Consider the following 26,076-nt stretch of genomic DNA (forward strand, 5'->3'; position numbering starts at 1 on the left):
GAGTATATTCCTTGTCCTCAAAAAAGAATTTGAGGCGGATTTTCCGGAAGAACTGGTGTAATTCGCAGGTTTGTAGGAAATGATCAACTCGAGGCGTAGGTACAAAACCTAACCCTTTTTGTAGGACATCATTTTCTGTCTTTGTTAGTTGTCTAGGTGAAAGGTTAACAACTAAGTTTGTTTTTTGTTGCTCTGGCTTCTGGTTTCCATTCCAGTTTGGATGGGTTCCTCCCATTGTACTCTCTTCTCTGGTTGAGTACCTCTTCTGCGCCCTCGCCCTTTGCCCCAGCCTCTGCCTAAAAAAGGCTGGCGTGGGCCTTGGGGTACAAACTGTGGCGGATATTGCGGGCCGAACGGTGGAGGACCCGGAGGAAACATCGGGTATTGCCAGAAGGGAGGGGGATGGTGTGGACCTTGGTAGAGTGGGGGTGGGTAGGTGTTGTAACTCTGTCTCCCTCTCCTCCCTCTGTATTGATTAGGTCCTATACCCTCAGTGCTGGAATCACTGTTATTCGATGAACTTCCCTTAGAGGAGTTGGAACTGGCATCGGAAGCATAGTTAGTATTGGCTGGGATATAGTCAGCTTTGAGATAAGGATAAGCCTTTTCCTTGTCGAATTTTTTGATGTCCTTTTGTAGTTTCGCCACTTTCTGTTTCAATAAATACTCTTTGTGCTCTGCAATCTCGTTATTAAGCTCCAGCAATTTAGTTTTGAAAGTGGAGACTGAGTTGTTGTTTTTTAGAGCATTCTCGGCGGCTTGTATGCGCACGAGTAATTCGTCAGCCAGCCTTTTGGCCGTGTTGACGATTAGAATTAGGAGGTCTCTGGTGCACTTCCAGGAGATTTGTGACCATTCGATTTTAAATTGGCCATCTTCCCAGAAAATCCTTGGGAAGTTTTTTACTATAAGGCCATTTGGTGAGATATTGGCCCTAAAGTATTCAGTCATAAGTGCACCATGTAGGGTAATCCTTACCCATTCTCTTCTCATGTCAGATAAAGATTGCCAATCGCCTGTTTGACTCCCAGACGCACTTTCGTAGTCAAGACCCAAAATAGAGGGGGTCCGTAGAAGTTCAGCTGCGTGATCCTCACCATAGCTCAGACCCTGGCCTTCCATGAGTGAAACCGGTAGGGTCGAGTCGGTAGAGGTAAAAAAACAGTGCTCAAATAGAGGTAACTACTAAATTACAGTAGTCAATGTTAAGACGAAGAAAGAAAAGGTAATTTGGGGGATAGAACCAATCTCACCCACCAGTAGAGAGTCCCACGGGTTTAACGCCGTGCCAGAACTTGAATACGAATAGGGGGACTAACGAGGCCGTTGTCCACTCAGAGGTGAGTGGGAGGTCCAGTAGGAACAGGAGCCCCAGATACGGAAAAAACAACAGTTGTTCCTATAGTTCCTCAAAAAAGAGATGGATGATGTCAACAAAGAGGCTGACATATGTTAGTAGCACCATGTGGACCCAATTGGGAAATCCATATGTCGGATTTAAATGCCCTCACACACCCTTGCAGGTGTCATGCTTCATCATTTGGGCTGCTCCTCGTCGGGCCGGCGGTGCAATGCCCGACGGGCTCCCTCGAAGGGGCACTTTAACGGAGATCTTCTATCCGACTGCCGTAAAGATGAAGTGCGGGTATGGGGCCTGGTAGTTGTAGATATGTAGTAGTGTGATTAAAAGGAGGTAAGGACTGCATCACAGCCCGCCATATTACAATGGCGGGTGGTTACCTGGCGGTCGGAAAGACCAACCACCACGCACCCGAAAGGCTTCTTGAGCCCGCCGGTGTGGTGGAGGGGCTCGTGGTTCCTACAACGCTGGTGGTGCCTTCCATGCACCGCAGCTGGGATTACGATGTCCCTTACCCGCCAGCTTATCAATGGCGGTTCACCTGCCATGGAAATGCTGGCGAAAGGGACATTGGGGGCCCGTAGCAGGCCCCTTTACCCCTGGCCCCCAGGCATGGGTCCTGGGGGGCATCTATGATGCCCCACAACATATCACTGCACCATGTGGCAGGCACCGATATATTTAACATGTTCCTTTTTTTTTTACTTTGCGGCGGATGATGCAGCCAGCAGCACCTGCTGCAATGTAAAAGATAGGCACTGCGAACACCGTAGTGGCAGTCGCATTGTAATGCCTATCGTGGGGCCTCCACCTTGAAGGCCAGCGGTACCATTCCCCGATTCGATGGCGGTGGTACTGAAGTCCGCCTGCCATCGTAGTCAGCCCCTAAGTTTGCATTTTATGAATATGATTCAGCGGGAAATAAATTGATGTTTGCAATTTAATTGACTTTGGTTGGCCTCTTATCTATGAGATTTCCCTGTTGAATGTGCCTTTACATTATACATTTTCGGTTGTATGAATTGATTGCACACTTCACTCTCCTACAGGTATTAATTTGAGTGTCATTAGGAGTGTGTGGGACCAATTGTTTTCTTAGGAATTGTTTTCTTTACTAACCTTTGCAAAGGGCCCTAAACTTCACAGCAACACAAGTCACATTTCTTTTAGTAATTTGGGATCCGTTTGAGCTACAAAATTGTTTTGGAGGAAATCGTTAGATTATGCAGCAGATGATGTATTATGTGGCAAATATGATACAGCCATAGTTAAGTGGAAAACATGTTTCCACTTAATTTTGCCCCAACATTGTAGTTGATCAATTTGTAAGTTCCCCAAACCCAAAAGTCGAGTTTGGGCACAATTTGCATTTTAAAAGCAGCCCTATAACACAGGGCTACTTTTAAACTGACCTCAGGCTTCAGCAGTGCACACATGCAAGCGCCGAAAGGGCTGCTGGCCTCTAAACTGCCATGCCTTATTATATTCTAGGGACTTAAAAGTAGTTCTAATCCCCCTGCCCTATTATGTACTAGGGCCTTATAGGAGAGGTCATGCCAATCATAGGGGTACCCTAACGCATAGTGCACCCTAGTGTATGTAGGTGTTTTCACTGTATTTTTAAGTGCCTCTTTCAGAATAGCACTGGCTGTTTAGGCAGAGGCCAGGGTCAGTCAGTCAGGTACCACCAGAACCAGTCAGCAAAAAGTTGGGGAGTGCCTAGGGCGGCTTTGCAACACTAGAGAAACACAAACTCAGAATGTAAAACATAACACCATGGTTGGGGGGTTCTCTTCAATAATCAGAATTGATTTCTATCCTAATGAACCCATTTACCAACATTAGGATAGGGAAAGACTGGGGAAAAATCATAACGTTCTAATCTATACATTGAAGTTTTTATGCAGCTCTTTGATGACGGTTAATAGCTCACTGTTCAATATTAGGATTTTAACTTATAATCTTCAAATACCAAAAGAATATCTCAGACAAAAGCAGTAACTCACTGACCTTTTGAATTAAAACTTTCACTAGACAAGCCTTCGATCTCTCTCAAAAAAAAGAACATTAATCACCAAAGTTATCTTCACATTTTTATTGTTGCCTGAAAATTGCTGGAGACCAGGAATGCAGCAGCAGGTACTTTTCAAACCATAATGCACTTGCAAACACGACGCCCCCCACCCTAAGTCAGCGGCCTTTGTTTGCTTTGTGCATTAAGATGCAAGATTCATATATATGTTCTTTTTAAACATTTGGTCTCATTACTATATGAATGTAAATAACAATAAAGCATACATGCAAACTGTGACTACATGCCTGCTTTTCTCAATATTTCACTTCGAAAGTATGCAATTGTATTTGTTTAACGGGCGGTGATTTGTATAGGGTCACTGGAAAGTGCACAAGGTTGTCCCTGTCCCCCCCCAGAATTTTAGTGTCTCCTACGCCCCTGCATGTATGGCTAGTGAAGTGTAATACTGTTGCACTGACAGCCTGGTCATACGCCTATAAGCACAGCTCCTCGCACCCTTGGATCAGCGACCATTGTGGATAATTCTGCTCAGTGTTTGCCCTCCCATGGCTGCACTTATAATTCTGTTGGCTTGGCTTTTGCTAGCGTTCTTCCTTTCACCGGAATTATGTAGTGTTGCCCAGGTTCCTTTTACTTTAGGACCTTTGAAATCATGCGGATTCGTGTCTTTTTACGAGATGTTCTATCCGTTTATTACTCGATAAAACGCTACAGGTTATCGTTCAACAAATACCCTCACACATGGTGGTTGACAGCCAGCTCTAAATGTGACGAGCTGGCACCAACCGCAGCTCGCCGAGTTTCATACTCCATTCGGGCTTTGGTAATTGCAGCTGAGTGGGATAAAGCTGAAGGCGGATGATGCAGTTTGATCACACGTGAAATGAGTGCCTCAAGGCCTGCATTGCCCTCGCCCACTTTGATGTCTCAGCTGTTGTTTTTTTTCAGCCTTTCATAGATGGGGGGCGTTACAACAAACAAATGATGGACGGAATGCTGACAATGCAGACATTCTCTCCCAGTCAAGAGATCTGGGTTAAATCCATCGTTCTTTTGCCCACTATGCTACCCCAGTTCAGACATGGCCATATGCAAATCAGTCTTGACCCTGTGCCTCATGGGAACAGTCCAGCCCGAACTGCCAAGCCATGTCTTCCCTGGACCGGAATCAAGCATCCTAGGACCGGTTTCTGGCTATCAGCCGTCATCAGCCAGGATAGCTTGACTCCAGTGGCGTAGTGAGCACGGGTCCCACGTCTGGGAATACCCATCCCACCTAGGGCGAAAAGCGTTACAACAAACAAATGATGGACGGAATGCTGACAATGCAGACATTCTCCCCCAGTCAAGAGTTCTGGGTTAAATCCATCGTTCTTTTGCCCACTACGCCACCCCAGTTCAGACATGGCCATATGCAAATCAGTCTTGACCCTGTGCCTCATGGGAACAGTCCAGCCCGAACTGCCTAGCCATGTCTTCCCTGGACCGGAATCAAGCATCCTAGGACCGGTTTCTGGCTATCAGCCGTCATCAGCCAGGATAGCTTGACTCCAGTGGCGTAGTGAGCACGGGTCCCACGTCAGCATTCCGTCCATCAATTGTTTGTTGTAACGCTTTTCGCCCTAAGTGGGATGGGTATTCCCAGACGTGGGACCCGTGCTCACTACGCCACTGGAGTCAAGCTATCCTGGCTGATGACGGCTGATAGCCAGAAACCGGTCCTAGGATGCTTGATTCCGGTCCAGGGAAGACATGGCTTGGCAGTTCGGGCTGGACTGTTCCCATGAGGCACAGGGTCAAGACTGATTTGCATATGGCCATGTCTAAACTGGGGTGGTGTAGTGGGCAAAAGAACGATGGATTTAACCCAGATCTCTTGACTGGGGGAGAATGTTTGCATTGTCAGCATTCCGTCCATCAATTGTTTGTTGTAACGCTTTTCGCCCTAAGTGGGATGGGTATTCCCAGACGTGGGACCCGTGCTCACTACGCCACTGGAGTCAAGCTATCCTGGCTGATGACGGCTGATAGCCAGAAACCGGTCCTAGGATGCTTGATTCCGGTCCAGGGAAGATGGCTTGGCAGTTCGGGCTGGACTGTTCCCATGAGGCACAGGGTCAAGACTGATTTGCATATGGCCATGTCTAAACTGGGGTGGTGTAGTGGGCAAAAGAACGATGGATTTAACCCAGATCTCTTGACTGGGGGAGAATGTTTGCATTGTCAGCATTCCGTCCATCAATTGTTTGTTGTAACGCTTTTCATAGATGGGAGCTCGTTCCTGCCATTGGCTGCCTCTCTTGCTTCTTGGCTCTACTGCCACTGGAAGTCAGGGAAACGAGAAAGGCCCCCATCAGCTGACCATACGATGCACATGTGGGCAGTTCTGTCTCCATTCAAAGAAGCCTTCCCAGGAGAGAAGTTGTCTCACATCCTAGCCGGAATGAGGTCCAGGGGGTGTGATGGTATTGTTGCAGCCTGGCAGTGTCAGGCTTGGGACCTGTAAGCAGGAATAGGGCAGCGATGGAACCGCTTTCCCGCGAGGACGAGACTGCTGGACCCATATGTGTGACCAGTTGGGGTGCAATTTGCACGTATATGAAGGTGCTTTCGTATACAATAGTGAAGAAAAAGGATTTCGGTAAAACGCAGTATTTGCCGAAGATTACACAATTTGGTTAAGCCGGAAAGCCACAACTAATGCAGGTTTTCTGGTTTCACTTAGTACAAATTAGCCACTAAAAGGGTATTGGTCTCTCTTTTTACCTCATAGGTTAATTCTTTATTTTTATCTCTGCGTATGAGAGTGTAACGAGGATGGGGCAGCTTTAATAGCACCCAACAGAACCAAGTGAGTAACGCACGTATACGTCTTGTTTTTCATGTAGTCGTTCTCTTCTGTGTGTTTTTATGAAGCACATGCTAAACTGTTCTACATATCGTTATGTATTTTGAGATATGCCGTAGTCTGGGTGTAATCTAGAATTGTGTTTGTTGTAAAAGCTTGTTTCCTTGTGATGAGTTTACGGCTGACAAGAAATGCTCTGCATTTCAGTATATGAATTTCAGTGTACTATTGGATAAACCCCATATTGCTGTGCTTTTTTTATTTTTATTTCCCTCTATTGCCTCTTTGCAGCAAATTCATGCACTCCTCTGTATAGTGTGGCTTTGCTTCAAATGTGATTCACATTGTCAGAGACCGTTTTTAGTCCTCTACCTTCCTTCTGTAAAATTCACTGCAGCCTCTAAAAAGCCGGAACCGTCGGTAACGGTTTTGTTTGGAGGCAACATAATAGGCTTGGGATCCTTTAGCTGATGAAGTTCATGTGTTGTCCCAGAGCATTTATGCTCAGTAAAGCCATGTTGGGTGCTTACTCTTTAAAGCTGGGTTCATGTTTTTATAGGTTGTTTGTTTTCTTTACGTTCAGACACTATGTTGGGTTTGTTTGCTTCCTTATGAGAACTATTGTAGGGGATTAGCCTTTTTTTGGGGGGGGGTGGAGCTTTTGATATTGTAAAAAGTCTTTAAAGTTGAGGAGCTGCCTTTGGGTAATTTTGCTCAGGCATGTTTGAGGGGGCATGTGATCTGGTGTTGACAACAAAACAGTGTTTTGCTCCAGTAGTTTATTTTATATAATTTTTTATGTATCTTCTGAAGGCCTCCAGCCAGTTCGTTTAGTCTTGCAAATATTCTGCATATCAGATAAATGTTGGGTCTCCGGGCGTTTGTGGAAGTTTAGGACAAGGGAGAGAATGTTTAGGATAATATCCATGTTAAGTGGCCTACTCTAGGACTCTTAAACATAAAAAAAATGGCTGCAGCAGAAATGGCACTGCTGCTTCTTGCTTGTTGTTTAATGGATTCTCTGTTTGTTGTCTGCAGCCAACTTGTCTCATTTGTGATGGAGAATGTAGTTATATTGAATGTCTGTTAAAGTGATTGCGCTAGATGTGGTAGTGTTGTTCCTTAGTGGTTTCAAGGTCTTGTTTTCGTCCCTGCTAAAAACAAAGTAAAGTTTAATTTGAGTTTAGATTCAGCTTTTGATCAAAAGTTGGACATGTCATACATGCAAGGTATTGCCAGGTAACTGCATCAGAAGGAGTTTGTGTTAAGTTGCATACATTCTAGAGTGTAGTCACTTGGCTTGATAGATTATTTCTCAGAAGTCCACCTCCATTGGTAAGGTGCTGTGCAGGTTTTAGAGGGTTTGTTTCTCCCTGGGCAGAGGCTGGCTTCATGATTGGCTGCAGCCATCTCTAACCAGCTGCCGTCATAAATGATTGTTGAATGTTCGGATGTTGTCAATAGTTAGCTGCAGTGTTTGAGTTTTAATCACAGTGAGATTGTCTTCCTGAATTTGTTTCTCCAAGCACTTAACATGTACAAAACTTGTTTTGTTAATCATTTGTTACATTTCTCCTCTTGTACCTGGATTAACTTGGACCTGTTACAGTGTACCTGGCCTGCAAGAACCACAGCATCAGACCACAAGATTGCTTGCCATTTATTTTGCTTTTTGAATCTTGCTCGTTGTGTGGGAGGAGTGGTGAAGCAGACCTACAGGCTACACTGCTAGACTTGTATTTGTTTATTTGACTCCTAAGAGCTAATCATGAAGCTTTCCTACTGTCCTCTTTGGTTGTGGGAAGTACTGGTATTGCGTTGTTGGAAGATATAGCAAAGGCATGCTTCACCCCTTGTAAAACCCGTCCCAGTGTATGCTGATAACAGTACCTATGTAATTGAATGCATACCGGGGTGCTTGGGATCTCCCTCAGACTAGCGATTACCCTTACTACAAGTCAGTGGTCAAGTGATGCTAAGAGCACCAACGTGCTAAAGTTGGATAGTTAAAAAGCTGTGGCGGAATCAGTAGTTAACTGACTTTATTAAAATGTTGAATCTTCATGACCTAGCTCTCTAGAGTCGGCAGTGGTGGGAAGGGATAGCTTTGCATTGCAAGCTGTGCAAATTAGACTGCAAACAGGGCTAGTTGTGTTCTACTGCAGTTTTCCTGGTGTGTAGCTGAGCTGTGGCTGACATGCTATAAGGAGGAAGTACCACTTGTCATTCTGGTGCATTTCACTTTTCCAGGCACTGCATCTCGGTCTCACTACTTTTGCTGTGCACCATTGCAAAAGGAGAGACCATGCTCCTATTCCTATCGTAGGTGGGTTTGTTTCTCTGGCTAGCTTTCTGAAAATTCATCATTAAGGGTATTTGGACTGGGGGAAGTCACTTTCCTCAAGCATCAACCAAGTAATACAGAAATAGGCTTCCCTTAATATATCAAAATGGATAGCATAACTGAATGTAGTCCAGACAAGCCCTTGAACCTGTCTTTAGAAGTCACATTTTTGCCTGCTAGTATAGCCTTCTGTGAACCTCCAAATCTGAGATCAGACTTTGTAGACTCTGCTCCCATCACCTTGATAGACTTGGTTTTATTGTACTCTTCATGCCCTACTCCTACTCGTTTTTTGTTTTGTTTGTTTTTTACCAGCTCCCACTGCCACAACAGAGGAGGCTGCCTACCATGTGCACAACTTGTTTGCAGTTCATCCTTTTACAAATATTTTTTTTATGGCACGGCACCCGCAGCTAAAACAGAGCATGCTGTCTACAATGGCTTCCGCCCTCTGCCGGCAATGGATCAATTGCTTTCACTTAACATCCGTGCTTCATCAGAGATTGGTGACCACTGGGGGAGGACGCGCAACTTCCTTTTTTCCCTGCACGGTGCCTGCTGCTAAAAGAGCAGGCTGCCTAAAATGGCCTTCACCCACTGCTGGCAACAGATCAAGTGCTTTGTCTGCCGCGCTTCATCACAGCATGGCAACCGCTTCGAAAAGTCGCGCGCCTTTAGTTTTTTTCTGCACGGCACCTGCAGCTAAAACAGCAGGCTGCCTGCAATGGCTTCTGCTGGCAACAGAACAAGCACTTTCACTTTTGATTTACAGCCGCACTTCAACAGAGCATGGGGCTGATTAGGGATGCCACGCACCTTTCTTTTTTAGTTCTCGTCTGAGCCAGCGCATGCGCTGCTCTGCGAGACATTTAGTAGGTGGGTTTCCAAAGTGCTGCCACAGGCTTTTGGTGGCCTAAAGCTTGCGTGCACGTGAGCATGCACCAGCGCAGCCGCCATCTGTCTTTCCTCCGTTAATTGTGATCACTTTCACTTTTGCCGCGCGGCCTTGTCACTTTCACGGCCGCGCGGCCAATGCTTGTTTCCGGATGATCCTGGTATTCTGCTTTGTATGACATAATGCGCCTTCTTTTGTTTGGCTCAAGTCCTCATGTCATTGTTTAAAAATAAATTATATATATATATCCAAAAACGTTTGAGTATAGCACGCTCTGAGGTCACAGAAACACAAGCCAACGCTCCAAATTATAAAGGGGGTTATTCAATTCATAAACCTTAACGCTATACTAGAAAACGTTGTTGGATATTAATTGCCGGTCTACTCCGCCGGTCTGTGCGCCACCCCTCTATGGGCAGTGATTTCCGGAAGGAGTTTGTGCTTTCATCGAGAGAGTACGCTTTTTGACAGCCCGTTCAACTGTTGGCATTTCCATGGTTCTCATGCTTCGCCATTTTGTCTGGATGGGCTGTTTATGCTGCTCCATGCGTGCCTTCCACGTCTAGTGTTTTTTTTTTTTTTAATGCTCTCTTTTTTGGGGGTGGGGGGACACCCGGTTGTAAATTGCTGCCAGCCCCACCACCTTAAAAAAACAAAAACACTTTTGCGCTACTTTAAAAAAAAAAACTTTTTTATTACCTGCTCCATCTCAGTGATAAATGAAAAAAAATATTACCCACACCATTTTGTAGGTACACGAGTAACAGTGCACGAATATGAGTCATTATGCATATACGTGGCTACAAAATCATACAACTTTACCTTTGTGCCTTTTCTTTAAATACTTTTTTTGGTCCATGCTTCACAACATCTTCACTGTGGTGTACAGCGTTACAAAAAGGCATTGGCAAAACTATTAAGTGCCAGGGGCGAGACCTATTGGCTTTGCCAATGCTTGTTTTCTATGCACAGCGCCCACAGCTAAAACAGACCAGGCTGCCTATAATGGCTTCTCCCCACTGCCGGCAACAACCAAACACTTTAACTTTTAATTTACAGAGCCTTGTAGCGGATGACCTGAGCGCCTAGTATAAGAAGGGAAAGCTCGTCTTGCTTTCTACTTCTGCTTGTAACTTCGGCCACCCTATATTACGGCACAGTATCTAAAAGCACTAGGTAAGATGTTCTGGTCTGCGCTGATAACAACACAGTTCTGATCATTGCAGCACTGGTTATTAACATGGAGCACTTCTTAGAAGTGCCTGTGCCTTTAAATCCTGGCACCCCGCCCTCTTTCCACGCAGCCCCTTTATTTTACAGCCAAGAGATCCGACTAGAGCTGCAGGGAGGATTCTTGGGTAAGTGCCCTTACTGCTCGTGTTTACTTTGACAGTGCTTGTTACCCCTTCTATCCTCTCAGTATGCTGCTCTGCAGCCAAATGGAGGCCTGTCCCTTCCTGCTCCTTGGCCGCCATTCTTGCAGCCACCCTTCCATTTGCCCCTCCCTTCTCTCTGAAGCCGGATTAGGTGTTCAAGTGATATTTTTATGAGGTGGAGCAGGGAGTTACCAAACCTCTTTAGTAACCACTGCGTAATTCACATTAAGTTATTATCGTAGAGTCATTGCTGCCGTTGATTGTCATGTTGAATTCACAGTTCGCTTCCAGTACACCACAAGACGTTGTGAAAGGGACAGGAGATCGCACTCAGTGATGCATGAAATAGTTTAAGCTTCTTTTACATTATAGTTCAGTTTCCCAAAGGGGTGTTTGCAAGGCTTCTGGTGCTAAAAAGACAGCGCTGTTCTAAAAGAAGGGTAATTTACAAGAAGAAGTCTGGCCACCTAAAACCACTTTAATCATATGGGATTTGGAGGAGTACCACGTGCTTTGCAATTAGTATTTGCCACACTGAAGGCCTCTTCAATGTTTTTACATGCTTCCATTATAATTAGAACCCAGTAAAACGCCACAGCAGGGCACGCACCTTTTAGTAAGTGGTAATCTTAGTTGAATGAACTGCATTTTGATTTAAGTGCTACAACCAGAAACATGACACTCAATCGCTTGTTTGGTCACCAGAAGTCTTGCTTTTTAACTATCTGATCTCTCCTGGTAAGTATTCACTTTCCACGTACTGAGTCTGAGTTTTTGATATACTTATGGTCTGAACGGAACAGTTTACATGTTAATGCTAGATCATTACATCGCATGTCAGAGGGTCAGACTTTCACTCTTTGCTTAGGAAGTCTGTCCATTCGCAACCTTGGAGGATGTCACCAATATTTTTCATTCACATTTTTGGTCCGCGTTACTTTTATTTTTGTTGTGGCAAGCTGCAGGGACGTGTGGTACAAGGGTATTGTTATATTGCCTTGACGTAATTAAATGTGTGCATTTCTCTGTCAAAGGAGTGCTAAATGATGTACTGCCCCATTTTCTTTATTGACAGTAAAGGTTGGGCTTCGACACTTGTATGTACTTTTCTGTAGCTGCCACCATTTTCTCAGTTAGTTTTATATCATTGTTTTGCAGACTGTGGGACTGATTTAGTGTGTCATAAGCACCAGTGGTTCTGCAAATGCATTGTTCCAAAATCTTACTCTGATCAACACTGTACAGTGTCGTTCTTATAATCTTTAAAGTTACTAGATTTATGTATCTTGTTTCTTCACAGCGCCCACTTGTTTTAATATGCCCTTAGATTACGCTGAATTTAGTAGCAGGTTGCTTGTGGCTGTCGGCAATCACAGTGCACGCAGGGTACTTGTTTCTTTTACTTTCATTTTCTTATCAAATCTCAGAGTAAAGTCTGGTAATATTCTTAACAAGAGAGAATACACCCAGGATCTCACATATTTTGCCAACCTCTAGTACCACCTGGTTCCACCCGGACTGTAATAGGTTTTTAATTAAATGTGTAGCTGATAATATTTCTATAGGTGCTCTTCTGACCCTGGGAAAAGTTGTGTTTGAGGCATGTGAGCTGTAGATCACATGCTTTGCATACTACTGCCATCTAGTGTTGGGTCCGGATGTTTGCACTTTGTTTTTCATCGAAGAAGTCTGTCCAGTCATGAGGTAGGTGACTCCTCCTTTCGGTGAAAGTGCGCATGGGCATCGACTCCAGTATTAAATTGGTTTTTTCCGCCATTGGGTTCGGAAGTGAATTGCTGCGCTCCGGTTCGACACAGTTTCTCAGGTTCCCCTCGTGTGCAATCCACTTACCCTCAACGGTATTGTTATTCGATCGCGTTTTCCATTCTCCGCATATCGTATCGTTCAAAAAAATCTATTTAGATCGGTAACTTGATAGAAGGCCATTGGGCCTAGCCGAGTGGGGCCAGCTCGCAGTCAATGGAACGGACTCCATTTAAATTCTGTCCTCGGTGCCAAGCCAAGTATCCGTGCCCTAACTCGCATGAAGTGTGCAACTTGTGCCTCTCCCCAGAGCACGACGAACAAGACTGCGACACGTGCAGATCCTTCCGATCCAAGAAGATGCTCCGTAACCATCGGGCACGACGTCACGAAATGCAACACCACTGCGGCTCCGCATCTCTTCGGAGAAGATTCGGAACACAATGTCGTCGACGCTCAAGGAAGAACACATTTCCGTGTCAGAAGCTGAATCTGACATGGACGAAGAAATCTTGCAGGATCAGCGTACTGTGAGTACCGATCCTCCCCTGCCCCAAACTCTACCTCTGCCTAAGAAAAAGGCTCCGGTCCCTCCTCTGCCTTCGGGCCAAGGTCGGCAACAAGACCATGTTTTGAATGCCCGCATCCTGGCCCAGCATGAAACAAATATTAAAGCCTTGCAGCTTGAGATCGAGCCGAAACAATCGGCACCGAGACCGAAGCGCGTTTTGGTAACAATCCCTTCGGTACCGAAACCGATATAATCTTCGGATCCAAACACTACGACGCCGAAAACATCGGCTCCAAAGATATTGGCACCGAAACAAAAAAACACTCCTACTCCATTAAAGGAGCATCGGTTTGATGTCCGCCTTCAAACCCGGACCCAAAACAAAAGGAACTGGTCATCAATCCCAAAATTGGACGTATTCACGCAAAATTGCCATTAAAACGCAAACCAGAATCGGAGGACACTTTCCACATTCCTTCTAAAAGAAAACATGTAGGTACTAATCCTCTCCTCCTCCTCTATCTTCTCCTATCCTCCTAACCGTAATTTAATAACACCCATAAATTCACCACCACCACAATCACCTGACAACCAGGATGATGAGGATGGGGTAGACGATAATAGTCCTGATCCATGGGACGGATATAATACAGATCTAAACGCAGATAACGATCCAGACTTATACCCTACAAAACCCTCTCCACCTGATGATAATGTAGGGTACATAGAGATGATAAATAGGGCTGCTGAATATTATGGAGTTCAGCTTCATAAAGAGTCACTTGAGGAGGATTTTCTCTTTAAAACACTAAGCTCTTCCCAGAGATCCACTCATACACTGCCATGCTTAAGGCCATGCTAAAACATGCAGACGACATTTCTGTAGTATTTCTAGTGCTCAAAGCCTTCCAGACTCACCTGTCCTGATACGCACCGATAACATGACAGCCATGTATTACATACAGAAACAGGGGGGGGGGGACACTCTCTCCAGCTGTCAAGCTTTGCACAAGCCATTTGGAGGTGGGCCATACATCAAAAATGTATCTCCTGGGAGAACACCTCCCAGGAGTAAACAATCAGATCGCACATCTTCTCAGCAGGCGGAGACAACAGATTCACAAGTGGGAACTTCACCCTCAAGTTCTCCTCCCATTCTTTCAAATGTGGGGTTTTCCACGGGTAGATCTGTTCGCAACACACCAAAACTCAAAATGCCCAAACTTCGCCTTCAGGTCTCCACACCCATTGTCCAAAGGCAATGCACTATGGATGAACTAGTCAGGGATATTTGCATACGCTTTTCCGCCTCTCCCACTCATTCCACTAGTGTTTCGGAAGCTCAGACAAACATCCCACACACTGATCCTAGTAGCTCCCACTTGGGCCCGTCACCCTTGGTTCACTACCCTGTTGGAGCTCTCAGTAGTTCCTCATCAAAAACTACATCTCACACCCAGTCTCCTCACACAGAGCCATGGAGAGATGAGACATCCACATCCCAAAGATCTCAACCTAGCGATCTGGCACCTGGAATCATAGAGTTTGGCTATCTGTACCTTCCACCAGACTGTATGAATTTCATCAAAGAGGCCAGAAGGCCTACTGCAAGGGCTTGCTATGCAGCTAAATGGAAGCGGTTTGTTTTATATCGTAATAACCATATCAACCCGCTAGATGCTTCCATTCAAAATATCCTTTGTTATTTACTACACTTACAGCAGTCAGGATTAGCTTACACATCCATACACTTACACCTCGCTACAATAGCTTCAAAATAGACAGCATCTGTCCCTTTTCAGAGTCCCCGTTATTAAGGCTTTAATGGAAGGACTCAAAAAAGTTATTCCACCAAGACTTCCACCTGCTCCAGTGTGGAATCTTAACATTGTCCTTACCAGACTAATGTGCCTGCCCTTTGAGCCATTGCACAAATGTGAACTGCAATTTCTCCTTGGAAAGTTACTTTCCTCATTGTTATTACATCACTGAGGAGAGTAGGTGAGCTTTAGGCACTCACCATAGAGGAACCATTTTGTCAAGTCCACCAGAACAAAGTCGTCCTTCGCACTAACCCCAAATTCCTACCCAAGATGGTATCTGCCTTTCACATCAATCAATCTGTTGAGTTGCCTGTGTTCTTTTCTGCAACCGGATTCAGTGGCAGAACGAGCTCTACACACATTAGATGTTAAACGAGCTTTATTGTATTACATAGAAAGAACAAAACCATTTTGTAAAACTAAAGAGCTTTGTGGCTTTTTCTCCACCAGACACAGGCAATCCAATTTCTAAATCAGGTATTGCTCTGTGGATAGTTAAATGTATTCAAACATGCTATGCAAAAGCAAAGAGTACTTAACCAATACCCCCTAGAGCGCATTCCACCAGCAAACTAGGGGCTACTATGGCTTTCTCAGGAAACATCCCCATAGCCAACATCTGTAAAGCTGCAACATGGTCTACACCACACACATTCACCAAACACTATTGTATAGATGTGTTAGCAAGACAACAAGCTAATTTAGGCCAGGCAGTACTTAGAACACTCCTCCAGACAACTGCAACAGCTACAGGTTACCCACTGCTTTGGGAGAATACTGCTTTCTAGTCTATGCAAAGAATGTGATCTACAGCTCACATGCCTCAAACGGATAATGTTACTTACCCAGTAAGCATCTGTTCTTGGCATGTAGAGCTGTAGATTCACATGCGCCCACCCGCCTTCCCAGGTTCCTATATCTGTTGCAGTTCTCTCATACTTTACATACATACGCATCGACATCTCTATTCTACTATTACTAACTCCATTCTCACCCTCTACGGGAAAACAATCTAACATTGGAGTCGATCCCCATGCGCACTATCACCGAAAGGAGGAGTCGCCCACCTCATGACTGGAAAGACTTCTTCGAAGAAAACCAAAGTGCAAACATCCAGACCCAACACCAGATGGCAGGAGTATGCAAAGCATGTGAATCTACAGCTCTACATGCCAGGAACAGATGCTTACTGGGTAAGTAACATTATTCTTCCAACTCTAACCTAAACGTTATGACAGTAGAATGAATGAATGAATAAGAGCGTTAAGTGTTCATTAAAGTGACAACGGTTGCGAGAATACTGAACAGAGCAAAGTACATGGCTGGAAAGCTTCACTCTACTGGCATAGTAAGTGAGATGTTGTCACTGGACCAACCTGTAAGTGATCTTAATCCACACTCTACCTATGGCCTAGGACAGCGCAGTTGTAGAGTGTATTAGGTGGTTCATTTGGGGTTGAAAGTCAATCAGAAAATGGAAGCGGCAAAATTCTGGCGACTATTAGTCTAAATGTTAAGTGGGCTTCGCCTATAGGGAAGGTAGAGGGTCCAGGAACTAATCAATTATTTTTCTCACACCCCTGTACACCGGCCACATGGTTGCAACTGATATTTTTTCCTGATTGTACCCTGCATACATTTTATTCAAAGGTGGTACTTTCCACGATGCACATTCTCATGTGTCTGAGTTGTGTTGCAATTGGAAAGCATGTCTTCTCACTCAGAGGGGATAGGGACTACTACCCTGAGGTGCACATGTTCCCTTAATGTTTGCTGGAAGATTACATCAATGGCAAGTTACGTTTATGTATTTTTCACATTTGTTTTTAATTACAAGCATAAAGCCTGTTTGATTGCCGAGTGTTGCACTTATGTGACAATCTCTTTGTTAAATTAGTATGGTTGTCTTTACAACTTGCACAGAATGCTTTTTCATATATAATATAATCATAAGTCCAGTTACATAGGTAAACGATGAACCGTGGTAGACATCCTCATTACAGCTTCATTAGTCTTGGCTTCACTAGAATGTAAATCCCTGAGTAACAATTACACAAAGAGCATTCTTTTTTTTAATCTTTTTTTTTTTAATCGCTATAAAGGGGGAGGAACTGTTGGCTTGTGGTACGGAAATTGTTGATGTGAGGGGTCTGGACATTAAACAGGTGCCATTTCTAGCCCTGAGAATTTGCTCCTGCTTCAGCTCACACCTCCTCTCGCTCTCTCGCTCTCTCGCTCTCTCGCTCTCTCGCTCTCTCGATCTCTCTCTTTTTGTTTTTGTGGGCCCCTCCTCATCCCCGATCCCTGCACTCATCCACCCTCCTCCTACAACCTATTTAATGTCAGCTGCAGCTTGGACACGACTCGGCTGCACCAGCGCCAGGAATATTGGTCCTACTCCACCAGTGGTGACCCTCTATGCACTCATCCCTGACCACTGCTGTCTGTCCTGCTGTTGCATCGCACCACACACCAACCAGGGAGCATTCTCCTGCGCTTTCTGCAATTGCTCATGCACTATCCACACCAACGGTACTCAACTCCTGGATCAAAAGTACACAACCCTTCCCCTCTCGCCCAGATCACACTTCCCACACAACATCCGCACACTCATGGATGCTCCTCAAAACCTGTTCACTCACAATATCCATTGAACCCACACCTATTACCTGGACTGACCACCCCCTTGTCAAGCTCAGCATTGCTATCCCACTCCAAAGCACACTTACCACTGCCAGAACAGCCCACTGCAACTGTAACAACGTCCTGAACAATGACTGGACTTTCACTCTTAACACCCACCCACCTAAACACAGTAACATGTTCCACAAAGCCAACAAGAATTTCAACTGTTGGATCACCTCCTGCACCAAAACCCTAGTCCCCCCTCAAGCTAAACAGCATGATTAGATCCAGACCCCAATGAAGTTGGTACAGAAGGAACTCATGCTGATGAAGCACCGATGCAAATAACTTGAGCGCAGAAGGAGACTGAGCAAAAACAACAAGGATAGAAGCACTTCCAAGACTTTAGACACTACCATCAAATGATCCAGACCGCTATACGTAGCACCTTGGTGGACCGGATCAAAGCGAGTGCCAAAAGAAGCAAGGAGATCTTCACTATTGTGAAGGACTTCACTTTATCAGCAGCTGCCTCCAACTTTACCATCCCCTCACAGAACCTCTGCAACAACCTCTCCTTAGTCTTCAGCAACATCACCACAGCAAATTCAACTCGCAGCCTTACCCGACTGACTTCGTCCAAATAGCAGACACTAACCTCAAGAAGTCCATCCACTGCGGGACTCTGTCTTACCCTTGTCCCACCACGCTTACTCTAGAAGAATTCTACCCACCAGTGCCATGCTCACACCCATCCTGAACAACTCCATTTCCTCAGTGACCTTCCCAGACACTTGGAAACACGCTACAGCCCTGTCCTTGCTGAAGAAACCCACAACGTACATCTCCGCACTCATTACAGAGCGACCTCCTTGCTTCTAGACTTAGCCTAGGTATTAAGGAATCATTCACAAACACCACCAATTGCCCCAACAACCACCAACTCCTCAACATCACCCAGTCTAGATGCAGACCTAACCACAGCACAAGACCGCACATATCGCCCCATGCACGAAATCCGCTTTTGACACAGTCACCCATCCTGTCATCATGCAACACCTGAATGACACTGGAATCAAAGGGCCTTTAGCTCTGCTGGATTATGCTCTTTCCTGACTTGAAGCACACAGTCAGTCTAGCACATTTCAGCTGTGACCACAATGACCTCATCTGCGGAGTTCCTCAAGGCTCCTCCCTGAGCCCTGCTCTTTTCAACACGTACATGATCCCACTTGAAAACATTATCCGCTCCCACAACATCAACGTCCTCTCCTATGTTGACAACAGGCAACTCATTCTCTCTCACGGACAAGACTCCCAGCACCCAGAACAAATTCATGATTTGCATGACCAAAGTCGCTGATTGGAAGAAGTCGGAAGCTGAGCTCTGGCAAGACTGAAGTCATAAACTTAGGAAAAGGCTCCTCACTGTGGGATTCCTTCTGGTGGTCTACAGAGTTTAGACCCAATCCTGCCTGCACCAAGATCCTCGGAATCATCATCAACTCCAAACTCTACATAACCACCAAAATCAACGACATCACTGCCTCGTGTGTTCACACCATGAAGATGCTGGGGAAGATTTTCAGATGGCTCCCTATCAACCTCCAGAAAACCATCACCTACAGCCTCTTCACAAGCAGGCCGTACTACAAGAACACCCGTATGCCGGGATCAACAAGGCAGTCATAAGGAGTCTACAGATCATTCGGAACTACCCTGCAAGACCTACCATAGCGCACTCACATCTCACCCCACCTCCAGAGCTAAACTGGCTACCCATACACAAGTGAGTACATTTCAAACTCGTGACGCACACCTCCAAAGCACTACACAACTTAAGCACTGCATACCTCAACAAATATATCCGCTTTCACTGACCTTCGAGGGATCTCCACATGGTCGGACTCTTACTGCCACGCAACCCTTTGCATACAGAAAACCAGAGCCAGTGGTTGACTCGTCTCCTTCATCACTCCTAAGGTTTGGAGCACCCTGCTGTTAAACATCCGAGTTTTCTCCCCTTCTTTTGAATTTTGTAAGAAGCTGAAGTACTGGCTCTTCGAGTAATCTTTCTAAGCCTGGGCTGGTAAGACTGTAACCTGCTCTGCACCAGGATACCCTAACAGGTGATGGCACACTCTACAGATGCATGACATGACATTTATTGCAGTGGCCCTAAGTTAGGAGCACACACTACACTTTTGTAGCCACTTTATCCACAAACAGCTCAAAGTAGCTCCTAGAAAGGGTCAGGTCTGCACATCTGAAGTTCTTTTGACTAAAACTCATCTGTTCTAATGGTAGTGTGATTTGTAAAATCACACCTGCCGTGTTTTCCAGGGCTTTTTCATCCTCAAAACAAGCTTGGCACTGAACTTTCTACCACCAAGCATTACCCTAACTCCTATTTTTCCCTCATCTTATAACACCTATTAGTGCAAACTGTTTTATTTGTTCCCCAAATGTATACCATGGACTGAATGTGACGCTTATGCCTGCCGCACCAGCCTTCCCCCAATAAACAAGCTCTACCCATCACACAATTGCCTCAAACAGAACACCTGTCCACTTAATTGCTAACAAAAGGCTGCAAAATCGCACAGAATTGCGGACAAGAGACATGTGTCAAATAGCGAACACTAACCTCATGAAGCCCATCCACTGCGGGGCTTTGTCTTACCCTTGCCCCTCCAAGCCTGCTCTAGAAGACATCTACCCATGTGTGCCACTCACACCCATCCTGTACAACTCCATATCCTCAGCGATCTTTCCAGAAACCTGGAATCATGCTACAGTCTTGCCCTTTCTGAAGAAACCCACAGCGTACCTCTCTGTGCTTGTTAACTACAGAGCGCTTCCCTGCTTCTGTACCCAGCCTAGGTATTCGAGAAAATCATTAACAAACACCCCACCAATTACCTCAACAACCACCAGCTCCTCAACATCACCCAGTCCGATGCAGACTTAACCACAAAACGTGACCGCACTCATCACCTCCATGCATTATATCTGCCTGATATCATTTGTGGAGCCCATATTGCGAATATTGTGCATGCATATCGTCCTTATGGGCGCCTCATCAGCATTTGACACAGTCTCCTATCCTATTGTCATGCAACACCTGCACGACATTAGAATCAAAGGGCCTGGAGCTCTGCTGGATTATGCTGCTTCCTGACTTGCAGGACAAAGTCAGTCTAGCACCTTTCACCTCTGACCACCATGACCTCGTCTGCAGAGTCCTATAAGGTTCCTTACTGAGCGCGACTCTTTTCAATGCTTACATCATCCCACTTGCCAACATCATCCGCTCCCACAACATTAACGTCCTCTCTTATGCCGACGACATGCAACTAAGCCTCTCTCTCATAGACAAGACTCCCAGCACCCAGAACAAATTCAAGATTTGCATGACCAAAATTGCTGATTGGATGAAGTCGAACTGTCTGAAGCTGAGCTCCAGCAAGACTGACGTCATGAACTTTGGAAAAGGTTCTTCGCCGTGGGACTCCACCTGGTGGTCAACAGAACTTAGACCCACTCCATCCACGCCAAAAACTTCAGAATCATCATGAACTCCAAACTCGACATGACCACCCAAATTAACGCCGTCACTGCCTCATGTCTCCAAATCCTAAAGATGCTGAAGAAGATTTTCAGATGGCTCCCAATGAATCTCCAGAAAACAGTCACCTGCGGCCTCGTCACAAGCAGGTTGGACTACAAGAACACACATACGCCGGGATCAACAAGGCAGTTATCAGGAGGCTGCAGACCATACCTAACTATGCTGACAGACTCACTCTCAACCTACCAGGGCGCACTCACATCTCGCCCAAACCTCCAAGAGCTACACTGGTTACCCATACACAAGTGAGTAAATTTCAAACTCCTGACACACACTTCCAAAGCACTACACAACTCGAGCACTGGATACCTCAACAAATGCATCCACTTTCACCGACTTTCATTTGGCCATACAGCTACACATCACTTGCTTACGGAAAAGCAGAGCCAGTTGTTAAGCCTTCTCCTTCATCGCTCCTAAAGCTTGGAGCAACCTGCCACTAAACATTCAAGTCTCCTCCCCTTCTATTGAATTCTGCGAGAAGCTGAAGACCTGGCTCTTCGAATAATCCTGCTAAACCCTAGGCTGGCTAGACTATAACCTGCTCAGCACCAGGATACCCTATTGGGTGATAGCGCACTCTACAAATCCATATAACATAACACATCACGTTTATTGCAGTGGCTGTAATTTGGCAGCAGATAACTACCCTTTTGAAGCCACTTTATCCACAAACAGCTCCACAGTAGCTCCCAGAAAGGTTCAGCTCTGCACATCTGAAGTTCTTTTTACCAACGCTCATCTGATGCGAGAGTCGTGTGATTTGTAATATCAACTGTGGTTGAGTTTGTGTGGTAATTCTGAACCTACTATGCCAATGTCTTCACTGATAGACTCCAGGTACCTGATAATGGCCTGTTGTGATTTGAAAGTCTATTCCGGTTATAGAGATCAATGATTATTAGACTAATTTCTCTCCAAGCTGCCACAAGTAGAAAGGCCTCAGTACTAAGAAGTTCCTGCACTTGCTTTACTTCTCCTGCATTTGGTGTATTCTAACTTGAAACTCTGCTTTCTTTCACAGTTCCCTTCAGTGTTTAACAGCCATGGGCCGCTCACGCTTTCAAACCTAGAAGGACCTTCTACTCCTGGACCTTTCTCCCCAGACCTTCAGAAAACAAAGTGAACACGAGGCAAACTGGGAAACAGCAGAAAAGGCAGACAGGACTGGTTTTGTTTTTATATTTTCAATATGCAACTTGAAATTCCTGAATGCTTACAGCGAACCATATTTTTGTAACTCTTCTTTTGTATAATTTTTACAGTGATCACTGCAAAAAATGTCTATATTCTTAAGGCTACCGGAAAGGGACAGTGGCTTTGAAGAGCCATACCTTGTTGAGATGTAGTGTTTGCAACCTCATGCTCAAGGAATGGAGCATCTATTGCGGACTCCCTCATTTGTGGGACAAGTTATGCTTTACACGTGTTATACAACTAGATGAAAAAAGAGGTTAAGGGACAGACGCAGAAGGCTGATCTAAATGTACGTACTTCTCGTCTCTAGCAGGTTCCAAGCCTTTATTTTGTGTTATTTCCAAAGAACAGGCACTTAAGGTCAGGATTTATTTTAGAACTAACAGAATGTATGAAAAATAGCTTATTCTCGAGTACATCCATCTCGTTCCTAGGGCCAACCGTACAGTTTCATCCAGGAAGCCTCTTGCCCATAAGCATCATCCTCCATCAGGAGTAGAGAAGACATTCTCAGCATGTTTTGAATGGCTTTTGCAATTATGCAGAACTGTTCAAAGTAAAAAAGACCATGAGACCTGCCGGAAGAAAAGAAACTATTAAATAGAACTTAGGGCACTTAGAAAATATCTGTCAGTGTGACGATTTAGTGAATGAATGTCAGCAACGATCATTACATTACAGCCTGGTGGCAGGCTTTGATACAATCCTGCTGCTGATGGACTGTCACAGATACCAAACCGAGCTAGACAGTAGGTATTTTGGTATTGGTTTTTCCACACTTGGAACGTAATACTATGATCCATGGAACGATCAAGCACAATGCTTACCGCGCGGAATTAAGGATAATATCTATATACCAGCACCTAAACTAACTCCCAGTAATTACCATTCAAAGTTCACTTCTGACAACAGCACCGATGTCTAGATCGCATGAGTGAAAATAAGTATACATTTATTGTTTAAAGTGTGCTTTCCCTTTTAGTGAAGAAAATCTGCCCCAAGACTGTTTTTGGTGTTTCTTTAATTGCCGAGAAGGAAAATCAGAGTTGTGGAGTTGTCTTTTTTCTCGGTTAAGATAATCAAATCGGACTGCTCTCAGCCATGGCACATATTATGTTATCAAGTCTGTAACAGCAGCGTGAAGACAGGACTCGAGTAGGTTGTGCACATTATGGAGGGAAAAGAAATATGGAAACCGGATAAAACTGCGGGTTCTTATGCAGTCAGAAAAATTCTACTAGGATAACCCTGCTCTTGAGGGTTCTGTTTTGAACTTTTGCGGGAAGTCTGCTCACAAAAAATGTTGCCAGATTCATTAGCAATCGTTTGCTAGCATAAGACATTGTGTTGTCTTTATAATTATTGTTCAACGTTAACAGAAACAATCTTGCACCTTGTTAAGCAAAAAATTAGCACCGCCTACAGGGGTTGTCTTATGTGTGCTGAATTCCCCAAAGCATAAAAAAATGAAAGGAGAAAGTGCCATAAATTCTGCATGTTTCTTTCTTTCTAGGGTAAACTTTCTGCTTTGAAGTATTATGCTTCTGATTTGGGAATGTTGAGATTAGAATTATGTAGGGAGTAAAAAAATTATAGTTCTCGTTCCCATTATGAGTAGTTTTCTTAAGTTCGCAGTTATGGCTTTGGATAAGGAAACACATTATTTTAAATGTAAACTTAACTTAAATGTTCACTTTTGCACCTATCATGTCAAGCAGGATAACCTTTGGGCGACCGTGCGCTTTATAAGTGTTTAATACAATACAATACAGTGAGTGTTTGTATTAAGAGCACTGGTCTTAGCATTGACAGAATGGAACATACATTAGTTTCAGTTTTACTTTTGACAAGTGACAAGGGATAAGCGACCATAGACCAAATTAAGGGAGCAAAGATGTTTATAATATATTTGGATTCCGTAAGACATGGTTTTGTTTAGGTCTGCATGGCAGTATAAATCATTAGTTTTTTCTTCTTTTCATGCCATATTTTCACTATTGCAACTTACAAGGCTGTTGGAGGTTATGTTTTACAAGGAAGTATATTAACAGTAACAAGGACAGTTTGGTCAAGCGCATGCTGCTAATTTCAGTCTCAACTCATTTTATTTTTTTTGATGAGCACAACAAAAGGAAATTTGTTCCTTGAGGCTGAATTCATACAAGGTGAAGTTGCGCACCAATTGTTCATGTTTTATTTGAACGTGGGTAGAATGAACCTTTTGTGGAGCACTGGTAAGATCTGAGATAGCTTGGTCTGTCACTGGTCAAGGAAGAAGTCTACAATAATCAGTGGACAATATGTCTAAAAATCATGGTCCTGATTCACAAAACCAAATTGTAAATTTCTGCGTGTAAAGATCTGCACCATTGTCTTTGCACATGTAGCTTGTTATCGCTTTCAGAAAACGAAGGTGTATGTGTTGGAAGTATTCATTTCTCCTAACTTCTTTTTTGTCCTAATGTTTTCCAGAGCCTTACATTTGTAGATAATGCATTGAAAAAAATCTGTATATGTGGCGTTCAGGAATTTTAATGGAATTTTCTAAATGTTCTAATTGGTGTCTATCTTCTGCTCACTTTCACCCTGGTTCATTTAAGTACAAGTTTAGAAAGAATGAGAAGTGTGGCAAAAACTTTTCAAAAACATGAGTACCCACAAAAACAGAACTCTATGGGAACTAACCTCATTTGCAGAGGCCTGTTTCTGAAAACATCCACACAACACCATGACTGCAGAGCAGGATGATTTTGCTTCTAATATTTCTGCATGCAAAATATGACAATCAAACTTTTTGATTTCCGTTTTAATCTTATATATACAAAGGGTGTTGAGAACCAGGTGCCAAACCTAAACACGTGAACTAGTTGAATATATTGATTACATTACGGGCTGAAAGGATTACAATGCAAGTTAGCTGCAATGTTTTGCCCTTTTAATGTCCAGTAGTTTTTCATTTTGTTGTCCCTAGCATTTTTCCTGTGTTCTACAGTCTTGCAAATGAACCTCCTTGTTTTTTCCTCCACTTTCTTTTCTCTATGAAGGCAGTGTTTTTTTCTGTCACGTCTGATTGCATTATAGGTTTGTGGCACTGTATTTTCGTATGTCACACAAGATAGTTTTGCAATTCTGAGCATCTGTGTGGGCATGTGGTGTCACCAGATAGGAATACAAGATAATTTCAGTGTGTTTTTTCGTCCTTGTAGTGTACCTCAGATTTGCATCGAAAGTATATGGAAGTTTTTTCTACGTTCCCTGGGATTACCTTGTTAGTTACCGACAGGTTTTTCTTGTTTTCCACAGGAACGCACTCTAAATGTACAATCTTTAGCCCAGTTTGAGAGCGAGAAGTCTGATTCTTTTATAGCTCGTGTGTAAGTAACACTTCCATTTTAGATTCCCACATGTGTGTGATGTGGAATTCCCCAAGGTCAGTCCTTTGACTCACTTCCTTGAGAACGTCTATGGTTTAGCAAGCAGACTTTATCCTCCCGCCTTTCTTGTTTCTGTTTCTCTCCGATTGTTATATGGCATGGAAGGGAAAAGGTGCTGTTTGCTTTATTTGCCTACAACCAATACAGCCAGAGGTGCTGTGTGCTTTATTTGCTTACAACCAAGTGGTTGTGAGCAGATGAAGCACACAGTACCTCTTCCCTCTCCTGCCACC

At 44.4% G+C, this 26,076-nt stretch overlaps 1 protein-coding gene across 3 annotated transcripts in view; it reads left to right on the top strand.

The window, feature by feature from the left end:
* The window catches only part of LOC146870021 (ETS domain-containing protein Elk-4-like), a 135,037-nt gene extending 111,022 nt beyond the window's left edge, over window positions 1-24,015 (top strand). For all 3 annotated transcript variants that reach the window (XM_085624164.1, XM_085624187.1, XM_085624265.1), the window contains exon 5: window positions 22,237-24,015. In XM_085624164.1, coding sequence (XP_085480290.1) covers window positions 22,237-22,338 — 102 coding nt within the window. In that variant the 3' untranslated portion in view covers window positions 22,339-24,015. The remainder of the gene's footprint in view (window positions 1-22,236) is intronic.
* The last annotated feature ends 2,061 nt before the right edge of the window (window positions 24,016-26,076 follow it).

The sequence above is a fragment of the Triturus cristatus genome, chromosome 1_1 (assembly GCF_964204655.1).
Source record: "Triturus cristatus chromosome 1_1, aTriCri1.1, whole genome shotgun sequence".
Classification (NCBI taxonomy): domain Eukaryota; kingdom Metazoa; phylum Chordata; class Amphibia; order Caudata; family Salamandridae; genus Triturus; species Triturus cristatus.